Consider the following 14,887-nt stretch of genomic DNA (forward strand, 5'->3'; position numbering starts at 1 on the left):
TCTACATATTCAATTGGGATATCAAAGTCTAAATTTTATTATATATATGCACACACACATACTGAGCCAGGCTTGCAAAAATACTCATCCCTCAGTCACTTCTAATAGAACTAGTTTGGGAATGCTTGTCAGTCACCAAAGCTTGATGGTGATGCACTAACAATTGCAGAAAGTCTTCCTTGTTCCATGAGCTGAGTAACAAGATGACTGGACAATACTACTGCACTTCCCAAAACTTAGTTCAAAACAGGAATACATGCTGTTTTGACCGTGCTGAAAATTATTTTTTTTATCCACAGCACTTGTCCACTCTCAGAAATACATCTGCAAGCATCATCCCTCAGCAAACAGTTATGAAGGCAAACTTTTATTTACACACCCTAAAGTCTAAGTCCTCAACTGTCTGAATTCTGCTGCTGGCGATTGCGGTAGGATCTGGACTAGAAAACCTTAGGAAAGTGAGCTTGCAGATTTCCACCAAAAACCCAGGACACCTGTCTCCACAGTCAACTGGGATGGAGATACTAAAAGAAACTTTAAATCTTCCTGGAAATGCATGGGCTCTGACTGCAATCAGATTCTGAAAGTGCTGCATCCCTATAAACTCTTTCCTTTTCTGCCTTTCAGCCCTTGCTGCTTTGATTCACCAGTCCAATTGGATGATGCTTTCTGTATAGCAGCTGACTGATGGCATTTCCATACTTTCTGAAAAGAAAAAAATACCAATGACCTCAGTAAACTGCAAGACTAAGGCACTTCAATGTTTCCAGCAGTCTAGCCATTATAGTTTTGATTTGTTCCTTGGCTAAACTGACCACCTCTTATTGACTTCTGTTTATCTGCATTTCAGTGATAAAGTTCCCTTAATTCCCCACTGAATTGAAATATTTAGGGCAATGCCACAGCTGTGTTTATTCTCACACTCCACCACAGTTATGTAAATACTGCATATGGAGCTGTTTCTGATAAAGCCCATACTAACCCAAAGGAATTATATGTTAGCTCTAGATGACTGCCAAGATGCGCGGCACCTCTCCAGCTTGGCAACGCATATGAATGATATCACATTTTCTCAGAGATCATTTGGCAAACCTTATAATAAAAGAGTAATTTTCTCTCTCCTTCTCAAAGACCCTCAGTGAGCTGAGGAGTGTTTCCAGCATCCCCTTCTCCACCCGCAGAACACAGGGGTGACACAAAACCCAGTGCTTCCAAATGCTGTAACCTGGCACCTAAGAGGAAAACTCCCTCCCTCTCTTCATCAGACTTTTTCCTTCAATAGCGGATCAGAAGAAGTTGAAAGGAAATGTTTGGTAGACCATACTCATCCCCCATTTGATAAAGCTTCTTTCTGTAGGAGAGTTCATTATCTAAGAAATACCTTTTATTAAACTGCTCAAAAATACTTCTGCCACCAGCATTGGCTCATGACCAAATCAGGCACTGAGTTACACTTCATGACTCTTCCTGGGTCAGATTATGTATTCAGGGACTGATTAAAGTGTGCAGTAAATCCCTTGAAGTTAAGGATAAGCTGGAGACAGAGTTATTCAAGTCCATCACACTACTTTGATTTTGCACTGACACAGAGAAGAACGAAACAGTCTCTCACTGACTTTGCAAACTTAAAGATTAGTCAAAGGCCAAACTGTTCTCTCTATCTCTTCCATCACTGTCTACACCATGAAACCACAGTAAGTAATTTGGTTTTTTTCTGAGTGTACAAACTTAGGAGCCTTTCCAGGAAAAGGGGGGATTTAGAAGAACACAACCTGACTTATATTTAAATAGCTGTAGGTTTTGTTCTAAAATAAATTTTAAAAAACTATTACAATTCTTTGAATTCTACATGCAGCATCAGGAAATGAGCTAGGAACAGAATACATTAAAATTAAGCAATGGAAATTTTGAGCTTAGTTTGCAAGGAAAATATTCCAGAGAGAAACTTGGGCTAGCAACAAATTCCCCAGCAAACTCTCTGAAGAAGCATCTTCATTTGATGAACCTAAATGGAAGTGAAAGCAATTTTACCAAGCGGACACTACTTGGTAATCAAGTGGAATTTTTCTAAGTGAAAGGCTCTCGGTCCCCTTCCTGTCAGAAGGGTACTTGCTGTGTTAACAGTTACTTGGTGACTTTCAGCTTACAGTGCTAAAAACAATGTGGATACTTTCCTAGGAGCTGGACAAGACTGATGTCCAGCCAGAGGGTGTATATATCACTAATGAGCTGTCACAGTTGATTTCATTTCTATTTGCTACCAGCTGGGCTTTAATAAAAGGGTTATCAGTGGAGTTGTGCCACATGCAAGTAAAGAAAGGATTTGGTTCTGCAATGACTTGCTCACACCACTGCATGCAGATGCTGACCAATCTGCAGAGACATCACACACTGCCTTCTCCACCCAGAGCAATCACAAAAGTAACTGAATAGTTTTTAAATTATATAGATATTAAGGAGCAAGGTCTTACACCACAGTTCCCAAAAGACCTCTTACATTTTACTTTCTTGATTTTTTCTTTTATATTCTGGTTGTAATTGTACTGAATATTGGCAATCCAGGAATATAGAGTTCAGCCTTCTTCACAGCCTTCCTTTTGTGGATTCAGCACAAAACAATGGCAAAAGCACTGCTTCAAGGAGCAATTGGGGTCAATTATTTAGGGAAAACCCTACAAACAGCATATTTTCATAAGAGATGTCAGGAATTTGATTTAACTTTAGAAGATGCTGAAATTCTATGAACAGATGTGATTGGTATATTCACTACACTGACCACAGCTCCCCTGAAGCAGCTGTTTTCCCTGATGCAAAGCAACCTCAAAGCAGCAGCAGCAAAGCAAATCTGCTGCAGCTGGAAGTGCATCTAGGCTTAGCAAAGAGCATATGACTGCAGCTGTTAATAGTGGTAAATGACCCCTTCAAATTGAGAAGAGTGTGCAGGGTCTCATGCTGCTGTAAAAGAACAAGGGGTTGGACATGAATTAAATGTCTTCTGAGAAGGAATGCCACTGCTGCTGTTAGGATGTGCTGTAGTAGGACCCAGGGGAAAGAAGAGAATGTGATCCACAAGCATGGGTAAAAACTGATATGGAAACAGGAAAAATTAGTAGGGCTGCTGACAGATCAGCTCTGTCTTGCAGATGAATTGTCACAGAAGAAAGTCTTGCTGGAATAGAAACAGCAGGTCCACCTTCTCTAGCACGGTATGTCTCAATGCCTCATTATGTTATAGATCTACTTTTTGGCTTCCATGATCAAGAATCCCAGGGATCACTGCTTACTTGCCAAGTGAAGCAAAACCAAAGCCAGACAACCATGACTACAAAGCCACAAATTCCTTCTGGATCAACTACTGGCCTCTGAGTGCTGTGGGGAGAGGCACCACGTGGGAGCCAGTCTCCCAGAGATACTGCCAGCTTCTCTGGAGACAGTGTGCATGGGTCACCTCCTGACACTGCCCCAACTGGCACTAGACCCATCTTCCCATTGAACAGACACAGAGACTGATGGGAAAACCATAAGTCATGAGAAGAAATAACAACTTCAGCAAGACTCTTACTACAGTGAAACAGGAATTTCCATCAGCAGAAGCACGGGGGAAGGCAAGCTAGAAGATGACCAGAGAGTGTTAAAATAGCAAAGTATTCACACACAACCTAAGCACTAAGGATCAGCCTCAGCATCTACCGCCACTGAGCTGGGGCAGCTCTGATGGCAGCCCACCACCAGGGCTCATGCTTTGGATGTCATTTGCTGCCACACCCATGACTACCCAAGGTGCAAGAGGGAGCAGCTTTAAATACACCAGCTGAAAATCCTGCTCCTTTATTAATGGCAGATCACGCCAGATCAGAGCTGTGAGACTGAAATCCAATTTGCAGGCAGGCAAGGGAAAGCCCAGCACTGAGCACAGGACATCAGCCAGGCAGGAAAAAGAGCCTTGGGGCTGTCACTCTCTCCAAGGCATAACACAAAGACTGTGGGGACTGGGAGCATAGCAGGAAACTGAAACCCTTGCACATCAACTTTCTTTCTTTGGGAGATCTCAGGGGTCTTTAAACTGCTTTTCAACATTACTTATCAGCAGCTTGGATGTCAGCACTTACCTACCTTTACGTATAGAGGCACATAAAAACACGATTAACTATTTGTTCTCTTCCCTGCAGCACTCCCATTGCTCTTCCTTTCCCTTTATTCTGTGACATTTCTTGGAGCATTTCTCTTTCTCCACCTCTCCAGAGCTTTTGTTGTGTTTTTTTTTTTTTTTTTTTCCTTTTTTCTTTTTTTTCCAGAAGTATTTGTTAAGTAAAGTCTGCTGCAGACTTCACTCTCTGGGTTTGTTGCTCTGCCTTGCTGGTTGACTTCTTCTTTAATCACTTTTTCTTAATTTGTGCTCCTCTCTTCCCTCTATGCATCTCTCAAGGTTCTGCATTTCCCTCATGCATTTCTCTTTGTTCCCCTTCACCTGATTAATTTTCAGTTCCTTTGCTCTTATTTCCATTTCTCAGCTCAACCCTCTACAGTTGAAGCTGATTGGAAAAATCAAAATTCTTTGACTTTTTCAAAACTCCGCTAACTAAAGCAATGGCTGAAAATAACCCAAAATGCAACACAAAAACCCATCAGCATATGGATTTTTTTCATAATTTAATATTTTCACAGGAAAGAAGGACTTTGGTTAAAAGTTTGTTTATCAAAAATCCAGCTGAAAGCATTCTTCCAGCCAGTTACTGCCACCTCCTCATCACCCAGCTCACAGTGACATATTTTGTTCCTGTCAGGTCATGTTCAGCCCAGCTCACACATATACATAAAGTTTTATTTATAGTCACATATATGCATGCATGCACAGACACTGCTTTTGAGTTACACATGCAGGAGTTTTACCCATCCCTATTTGATTTATGCTGGAGATGGGAAGGACACCAGGAGCTCACTTGTATGGCTCAGCAGGATGAGGAAGGGACAAAGCCCCATGACATTATGCCAGGAATAAAGTTTCATCTTTTTCTCAAAAAAATGAGAAATGCCTAGTCTCAAATTCACCAGGACTTGCAGAGATTGAAGGTCAGTCATTATATGCTGTAACTGTCCAGTTCTACACTGGTATCTCAAACACCCTGCAGGAAAACTCAGGGGTTTCCACTGTGTCCCCAGATCCTGGCACATCTCCCTGGCACAGTCAGTTCTCAAACCATTGCCCAGAGACTACAGCAGTCTTTAGGACATTAGAAACCTATTTTTTTCATGGTTTAACAGAAAAATAATTAAACCATGAAGAAAAAAAAAAAAAAGTAATAAAGTTCACCCTATTTTGGTGTCAAAAAAGACAAAAATGCTCATCTTTATGGTTGTAATAGTCCTGCAGAAGTGTCACATCTCAGTGGCTTTTCAAGGAAGATGAGAAGAGACTGGCTAAGAGAAAAATCGGTATGACCCAGACTAAAACTGTTTGGGGAGTCTCTAAAGCGCGTGGGGAGTTTCACAAATGATAGAAAACAACTATTACGCATAATGAAAAACAAATTTAAAAATCACAGTTTCTGCCTAGAGGCTTCAGAGCTCCAGCTCCTACAGATTTGGAAAACTTCCCCTTATCAAGATACATGACTGCAGCTTGCAAAATGCACCAGCAATTGCAGAGCTAGTGTCAAGGCAGGTGATGTAGATGACAGAGAACTGTCAGGCAACCAATTATAGAACCATTCATTATTAGATCAGTTAATGAATTATTAAATTGCAGCAGTTAATGATTTGCCCCCAAAATACTGTTATGAGAGAAAAAAAATGCAATGTTGCAGGTCCCTCATCTGACAACCCTAGCCCTGAATCAGTGACCCTGGCTACTGAGAAAAGTCCCACAGCTAAGCAATGTACTGAGGAGGAAGAGGAGGCATTCTTCATAACCATCCCACAACTCCACTGCTGTTGCCCATACTTCTTCCTCTCCTACCCTCAGAGTTCAGAAGGGGATGCAGCCCTTTTAGCTAAATTACCTAACTTCTTTCACCTTGGAAGAGGCAACAGTAGATAAACCTCATGTGCTGCCTACTTGTTCATCTGTTCCAATAAAGAGCAGATTTTATAAACAGATTAGCAGTTACAGTACAGGAACACAACAAGAGAATCCAACTTCACACAAAAGCTAGATTTTGATCCATTACAGTAAAATAGCTGGAAGCTAAGTTTAAAAACACATGTTCATCATGACTTTAAATTTGCAGCCTTTTGTGGGCGAGGCTGTAACAGACCAAGCACACTGTGATAGCACAACAGGGTGATTTAAGGATGAGAGGAGACTCAACCAGAATTTCACCCTGATTATTGTCACTTTTGTTCTTTTCTGGATTTGAATTACACTCTTTCAAGTTGCTTTACTTTAATGTTAGATTGTTGATATAGTAATCTAAGGAGATAATAAACACAGCCCACCAGGAAAAAAACCCAAACACTAACAAAAATTCTTGATATAAATCAGACTGACTTGAGCAGGCTCAATGACTTCTTCAAAGGACTTATTGATATTCATATAATAAAACATGTCTGTACCAATAATGATAATTAACTGCTATGTGCCTTTCATCCAAGGATTTCAAGCTGTAGCTCACAACAACACTATGAATTAAGTATGGTCTCTGCATATCACAGAGGTTCTACAGCCAGAGAGCAGCTCAGTAACAACACAAGGAGCAAAGCACAAATTCCTTGAGGAGATGTGGAGGGCGGCTCTTAATACTGGTAATGTGCCCATTCTAGATCTTTGTCTATGCTCTATCCCCCATGCAGACCTAAATTGTGTCTTTCCTTTGCCTACCTACAACATACAGTAAAAGAAAAAAGGCCCAAGTTTCCTAAACCAGAGCCCAATCCAGCTAAATCTGGATTGGGAACTAGGAAAAAAAAAAAGTCCACCTCCCCAGGAAGCCCCACAGAGCTGCGATGTCCGCCCAGGGCTGACACAGCTCCAACATTCCAGCAGTGCCAGCACAGTGATGGAAATGGGCCATCACCTCCACACTCCTTGGGGCAGGGCTCAGCCTTTGCCCAGCACCTAACCCCATCTGGGCTTGCTACTGTCAGTGCCACTGGCTATGCTCAGTGCTGTCAAATGCCTCCTAAGAGACAGAAAACAAGATCAGCGTGACCTATGCTCTCCAAGAGTGGTTGTAACTCATTCTGGTTCTCTGGTCACTCTGTGGCAGAGCCCTGCCCTCTGTTAGCCCCAAACATACATGACTCAGGGAAACCATTCCCAAAAGCAGGGAAAACCTCAGACTGCAAAGGTGCACCCCTAAGCCACTCTGCTCTTGGAGGAGAATTGGCATCTGCTCTGCACACCAGGGCCTGCTCATACCTGGCAGAACCAAGGTATGGTCCTGTTCACCAAACAGGAGAGAGGCATGAGCCAAACCATGTTTTCATCAACATTAGAGATAGCCAGAGCTTTCTTTCCTGCCTAATACTTGCCTCCCTGTCCCCTCAGTTTCCCTAAGGTTATATAAGCAGGAACATGAAGAGGTACAGGAGCTCCTTGGTCTTTCATTCCCTCATCTACTTCAGGAAATTAACCAAATTTCTTACTTACAAAATCAGAGCAGGATACTGAGAAATAAAATAAATCTTAAAAACATCTTCTCCCCATCATCCCTTTCCTTCCCAGGATCTACCTACTCCTCTCCAGTGGCACAGGGAGACAGGGAATAAGGGTTACACAGTTCATCACAGATTGTTTCTGCTGCTGCTCAGGGAGAGGAGTCCTTCCCTTACTTGAGTGTGGGGTTCCTCTCATGAAGTTCTTCATTAACTTTTCCAAAGTGAGTCCATCCCATGGGCTGCAAATCTTCATGAAGCTCCAGTGTGGTTCCCTTTCCACAGGGTGCAGTCCTTCAGGAACAGGCTGCTCCTGCATGGATCCCCCACAGGGTCTCAAGTCCTGCTGCCAAACCTGCTCCAGCCTGGGCCCCTCTCTCCACAGGTCCCTGCCAGGAACCTGCTTCGGCACAGATTTCCCACACAATCCCCCTGCTCCAGCACGGGCTCCTCCCTGGGCTGCAGGTGCATCTCTGCATCCCTGTGATCCTCCCTGGGCTGCAGGGGCACAGCTGCCTCACCATGGGCTGCACCAAGGGCTGCAGGGGAATCTCTGCTACAGCAGCTGGAGCACCTCCTGCCTCTCCTTCCTCACTCACCTGGGTGTCTGCAGAGATGTTTCTTTCCACATTCTCACTCCAATCTTCTCTGGCCATAATTTCATCTGCAAAGTAATTTTCTTATTTTGCTTTTTAAATATGTTATCACAGAGGTGTTACTAAGATTCCTGATTGGCTCAGCTTTGACCTGGTCCATCTTGGAGCTGGCTGGCATTGGCTCTGTAGGATATGGAGGAAGTTTCTGACAGCTTTTCACAGAAGCCATCTCTGTAGCTCCCCTGCAACCAGAACCTGGCCATGCAAACCCAACACACACCTATAGAATATATCTGCTCAATTTTATCTTTTGATTATAATTCTTAGTCCAATCCTGAAATGGACAATGATAGGAAAAGTTCACTGCTGGGAATCTATCTAGGTCCATTTTTCCTAGTTCCCAGACCAAAGAAAACTTTTCCCATCAGAAGGCCAAATCCTGCCCATGAGTAACCCAGTCATTAAGGCTGGACCCTGCTGAAGTTCCCTGTGGGGATCACACTGCTCTGGACTCCTGACACTGGAAGAACATGATGTGTGCACACCAAGTGCTGACAGGATCAGGCCCACACCTCCTGAGTTTGGCTGAAAGATGTGCAAGCAGAGTTTTAGGGTGACTTCAAAACAGAAGAGACAACCTGTTCCATGCAGCATTGTCTCATTTCTCCAGGGAATGTCGTGTCTCCTGTGCTGTGTACAGAAGTACTTTTGTATTATGTCCCAAGATTTTAAAAGTACCAATAGAAAAAAATTCACCTAAGAGAACTTTTTTCTCCTGTTCCTTAAATTAATGAAACTAATTAATTTATTAATGAAAAAAATTAATGAAAAGCTTTCTACACTGCAGCAAGATTTTCTGCTTACTGGCATTACCAGCCATGATCAACTCCACCTGTCCTTTCATTGCAGGAGAAGCTCCTCTGTGAGGCCTGACATTAACCTTTGCTGCTGCCATCAAAAACTTTCAGTTTCACTATCAGTTTTACAGGCAAACAAACAATTTAAGTAGCAGTTATTTTGACCAGTTTCTTCCAGCCTAAAATATAACAAGTCCTTCACCTGGAGAAGAATGACATAGATGCTCTGCATCTTCTCTCCTGTTGCCATGTTTTAATTATTAAAGAAAAAAGCAGTTAAGATAACAAGGAGAAGATCCTTAATACAAACCAATACCAAAATCAGTGTGTAAGATTTTTTTTATCAGGTAACAGAAAAGACAATTCCCAACTTCCTCCAGAGTGAACCCACAGGCAGATGAGGTAAAGGAGACATCTGAGAACTGCTGGCTGTAAAAGCATCAGACTTCACTTCTGCTCCAAAATAACAAGCTCACCAAACTATCTGATAGTAGACACTCTCTTTGCAGAGAATCTTTGAACTAGGGTCAGTCTTCCATGAGAAGACAAAAATCCCATGGCAGGGCTACCAGTTCTAATAGGAAAAACAATACTCCTCCAATGCCCATTAAATCCACATTTCACTGCAGTTTTCTAAGAACTGGAGATAATTCAGTGCTAACAAGCAAGTATTTCCTTTTGGGCCCCTTAACATAGGTATCTTCTCATGTTGAACATCAAATCAGTTCATCCTGGTCCCAGAAGGCTGCTGACGTTATCCCCAGCCTGCACTGAGGAAACCACTGCACTGGAAAACTCAGGCTTTCCATGCCCACAGTTGCTCTTAAATGAAAATTAGCTCAGTTATAGTCCAGAGGAGCCCTTTAATGGCCAACATATGCTTTGGCATCTTGCCAGCAGAGCTCTCTTAAAGCCATCCAGCAAAGTGACACCACCAGTTACAAAATCTATGTGTGTCAGGTCACTGAATTATGAAACGGAAGTGTTGTAAGCATGTAAGGACATGTCTTAGGTTCTGCTGTGAGCAAAGATAAAATTATTTTTCTAGAATCAGATTACTATCTTGGAAGGCATTCCAGTGGGAAAGGGTCTCTGCATTGTAATAGCATTTGGACAGGGAAATACGAGTTCCAGTGTATAGAATTGTTAAAAAACAGTGGAGCCAGTAAAGATGCTAATCCATGGGGTGCTGCTACGACACAGCAGCTAGTAATATGTTGAGGTACTGCATGCTTGGATGGAAAAATCCATCCTAGACTGCACTGCTGGACTACAGTAAAAATCTTAAGCCACTCTTTCCACAGGAAATGACAGCAACACAAAATGAAAACCATGATAACAAGCAATATGACTCTCCCACACATCACTTCCCAGTAACACTGAAGAACACACACATTTGTAGCATACTTCAAAAAAGTCAGCTCCCTTGCAGAGGTATCAGGAGCAATGAATGTGTGTCCCTGAGCCAGTCTGAGTCCTGGCTCTCAAACCAGCTAAGGGCCAGGAGAGTGACAGAAGGTGAAAACTACAACAAAGTCAAAAAATAAAGGGGAAAAAATGACAAAATAAAGTCAATTCAGGCAAAGTATTGTTACACTGTATGATTCAAAAAATACGACCTGTATGAATATTTCTAAAATACACTCCATGGCAGAGACAAAGACAAGCTCTCAGACAAGTGATACAGCTGTCAAACCTTAAACCATGCAGACATATACAGAAAAAAACATATCCCATATCAATAAACATCTTGCTCTAAACTGAGAAGGACTGGGGTGATTTCTGGTTGCACTTCTGTAGCAGTCAGTTACCACTGACTATGGTGGCAACCACTACTTGAGATGAAAAGCCAAGGCAGAGTAAAGCCATACTAAACAATAAAGCATAGAGGGGGGAAAATCAAGAAGTCAGAAAAATATGGAAAGTAAAGATGGAAAACTACAGATACTACTACAGTTTCTGAATTGCAGTGCAAGAGATTACAGAGAAAACCCTCCTTCCCAAGCTACTTTCTGCTCTCCCCATTTCTTATCCTTCTCTGCAGATGAAAATAAAACTTTTGTTTATGCCTATATGTAAATGCTGAGAATCAAAGGCATTACACCCAGCCTCTGAGTACTGCAGAAAAATGAAAAGGCCATTATTTGGACGGAGAATCAGTCTGAATCACTAACTCGACTGTTCCCTTTTTTATTAGCAGCTGTTAGAGAAGGGATCAGAGAGTGTGCTGGTGCAGTGCAGCTGTTCCACATATGTTACAAATAAGGGCTCGTAAAACCTCATCCTATTTTTAACTTTAAGAAAAAGAACAAGTCACAAAAACTTCCCATTAATTCCTTGTAAGTGGAACTTTTCTCCTCTTCTTGACTTTAATGTCCAGAACTGAATACTCAAACCAGACCATCCTTTTAAAAAAATCCATTGAAAAAAGGGAAGAAAATGCAATTTAGTGGCATCAGATTTATCCAGCTTGGAGGATGTAACCAATTAGTGCGTACAGTGTCTTTTCCTTCAAAAGCAGACACTTAATCAGGATGAAAACAACCCCCTGAGATTCTACATCCAGCAAAAGTCTTAGATTACTGCATCGAACTTTCTATAGCATAACCCAAAAGCTGAGCTCACGTGGCCCAGACATCACCACCCACCCTTTCCCAAAGCAGTGCTCTCTTCCCTCGCTGTACCGCTGCGTGTGGCCAGGGCTGTTCCTGCTCACCAACCCCAGCACGGAAAACGTCAACAACCATCCACCGTGCAAGTGCAATCCCAGCCCAGGCAAACCCCCAGTCACCTGTTTTCGGGGTCTGACACGGTCATGTTGCGTGTCACGTAGCACATCTTGAGGGGGATTGTCTTCCTGTCCCTGTGGATGGAGAGCGAGAGCTGCGCCATCGGGTCAGCGGAGGCGCTGCCCAGGCGCGGGGACTCGGGGGGAGGCGTCTCCCACCCGATCTCCGACACCGGGGAGCCCTTCTTCACATAGGGGGTGGCTTCCCTCATGTATTTCACTAAAGAAGAGAGAAAAAGAGATGGAAAACAATAAATAAATGAATATTCAGGGATTGCGTATCCAATGTGACTTCTCTGGACTCTGGTGTTAAACCTCAACGCTGTCCATCATTTCTGCTCACCAAGCCTCCCAGCAGAGGATGGAGATGTGCCTGCTGCCAGTGTCAGCACGGTGCTATGAGTAAAATGAGGGAAAAGAACAGACTGGGCAAAGTAAGAACATACAGCCATACACTGTAAGGCCAGGAGAGCCCTTCTGTGACAGTGGGTAAGCAGCCATGCAACAATTGCTTCATACAGAACCCATGAGCTCTCTGAGGTACGGGGGTGTTTTAAAGAAAGACAGTCAACCAAGTGACAGCGACCTTATTATTCCCCTACCTAAAATGTTCCAGCAATAATTCCAGCGATTCCAACTCACATCTTGCTTCTGGTTCACACTTATCAGTGTCCCACCACTAATCTCAACAGCTATTTCTGCTTGCTGGGAAGTACTTGTACATGATATATATGGAGTAAACAAAAACTAATTCACTTCTTAGCCTTCTCTTGGGGAAATAAAATTGAGATTGAGCCTTGTGTGAGAGTGAAGGTATCAGATTAGATATCAGCCTCTCCTGGGCTTTCTTCCAGAATGGATAAGAAAAGTGAATGTAGGATTCTGAAATTATTTTACTCTATTAAAAACCCAATACCCCTTTTACATGTATACTTCATAATCCCCTCCTTATGCAGGCAAATACTGCAACATTTTTCTCTTGTTTTTTAATTCTTTTGGTAATTTAAGCTCACTTTTGCTTTTGCTATTGATGTGCTTGATCAATCTGCAAGTCACAGCCTCCTTCCCCTTCACAAACCTGAAGGAGCTCAGACAAGAGGAGACATCCCAATTAAGTGCCCTGCTTAACCCAATATTCCCCCTGCACACAGATGTGGCTGTATCACTGGCTGCTGCCACTTGATTGTACAGCAGTGACATGACCTGAAAGGACCTGGGCATTGTGAACTCTTTTGGGGAAGTTATTAAAATGCTGTGAGAGAACAGTTCAAGGATATGGTGCAGATCATCATGTCATGTCAGCTCAGCTGAGGAAGCTGGGAATGACTGAATAACAGAAAGGTGGGTAAATTACAAAAGGGTATTGTGGTGAAGGATGTTAAATTAGGGAAAGCTGACTGAAGTTTTTGGGTTGAAAATGAAAGCAAGAGAAGTATTCAGAAGAGGGGAGAAGAACAACAGTGTTCCTGTCAAAACCACAGATCAGGTGATTAGCTTCAGCAGCATTATTTTCAAGGCACTTCATAAAAATTTTACCAAGAGAGAAAGCAGTACAAATCTAGAGTCCAGGCTTTGTGAGCAGCTATTGCTACTTTTTCTCTAAAACACCTTAGTGCCCATCTTGCCATTGTTCATTTTATCCTTTTTTAAAAAACCTGTTAGTTTCAATCACAAGGACTTCTGTGTTTAGGTATGTTATGGGATATTCCTTTCTGAGAAGAACCATTTGTGATTTATCAGAAAGGGTGTCTACTCAACACTGATTTTTTTATTTCCTTGTCCGATCCTATTCTGAGTATTTTCTTAAATTAATTTGTTCCCTTCTCAGGAAAGAGTTGGCACAGAATTCTGTCAGGCTTCCAGAAACTATTTCAGGCAAAAAGAGATGAGATTAATTTTTTAAAAACTTTTTTAGCTATATACCTGAAGTCCACTATCAAAAACCTGTGTCGTCTAACTCCCCAAACCAGTGCTCATCCTTGGGTACTCCAAAAATTACATAATTTTCAAGGGTGCTGAAAATAAGTAGTTGTTGCCAGTGTCATAGAGATACTGGTTTCAGCAGTTGCCATCTCAGTTTGGATGTACTCAAAGCCTTAGGGAAGCCAAGAAACAGAACAGATACAGATGTGGTGAATCTATGCTTGTTAACACTGAACCAACATGACTCTGTCATTAATTTATATGGGCAGAACAGCTGAAGCTGTGAAAATCCTGTTCAACTTCAAACAAAATTTTATTCCCTTTAAAATTAGAGATTAATGATTGATTTGTTGAAAAAAGTAATCCAGTCAGTTTTTCAACCCTGGTACAGTGACATGCCAGCAAATGTGATTCCAAATAAAGGCCCAAGTCTCAATAGTGTAGCTATTTAATCTGTGCTATTTTTGTCCTTTTTCAGTTGCAGCTATATCCATTCAACCTTAGCATATTTTAATTAAGAAAAGGAGAGAGGGGCAGGGGGAGGAAGGAAGCTGAAGTAAAAAGTTGGCTGAAAACCTAAGCAGGAACACAAAATGTGAATTTAATTCCCCAGAGATGGGACAGAAGAAAAGTGTCAGCCCTTCCATGTGCCAAAAGCCAAGTTTCCATACGATGTACCGGTGAATTCATGGCAGACAGCTGCAGTGTTTCACAAAATCCCATGAAAAAGGAAGCAGGAGAAGAGGGAGAGCAGAAACAAAATCCTTTTTCCAGAAACTGAGTTTGAAGCACAGCAAAAGCCAAGAAAACTCCCTCAAGAATGTACATCCTATGAAAATTCCTTCCAGTTTCTGAACTCAGACATCTAGTTTCTACTACATTTCAATAGAAGACGGTTGCTCAGCCCCAGGGATATGAATACAGAGCTATTAATGCACTGATAAACTGCTAACACCATTTTCATATGAAACTTCACGGCCAAATGAAAAAATGAAGCAAATATATGCTTTCTGTTTAAAAAAAAGAAAAATAGAAAAAGCATTTTTCTAGCTTCTACTAACAACATCCCACTTCCTACTAAACACAATGTAGGATTCATTAGGATTCATAGCTCATTTCTGCTGGGTTTT

At 42.1% G+C, this 14,887-nt stretch overlaps 1 protein-coding gene across 1 annotated transcript in view; it reads right to left on the reverse strand.

Moving 5' to 3' along the window:
- Nucleotides 1-14,887, reverse strand: part of SNTB1 (syntrophin beta 1) — a 111,682-nt gene that overhangs the window by 43,236 nt on the left and 53,559 nt on the right. The window contains exon 2 of the mRNA XM_066335457.1: nt 11,838-12,054. Within this exon, the coding sequence (XP_066191554.1) occupies nt 11,838-12,054 (217 nt within the window). The remainder of the gene's footprint in view (nt 1-11,837; nt 12,055-14,887) is intronic.

Source organism: Sylvia atricapilla, chromosome 1, assembly GCF_009819655.1.
Source record: "Sylvia atricapilla isolate bSylAtr1 chromosome 1, bSylAtr1.pri, whole genome shotgun sequence".
Lineage (NCBI taxonomy): Eukaryota > Metazoa > Chordata > Aves > Passeriformes > Sylviidae > Sylvia > Sylvia atricapilla.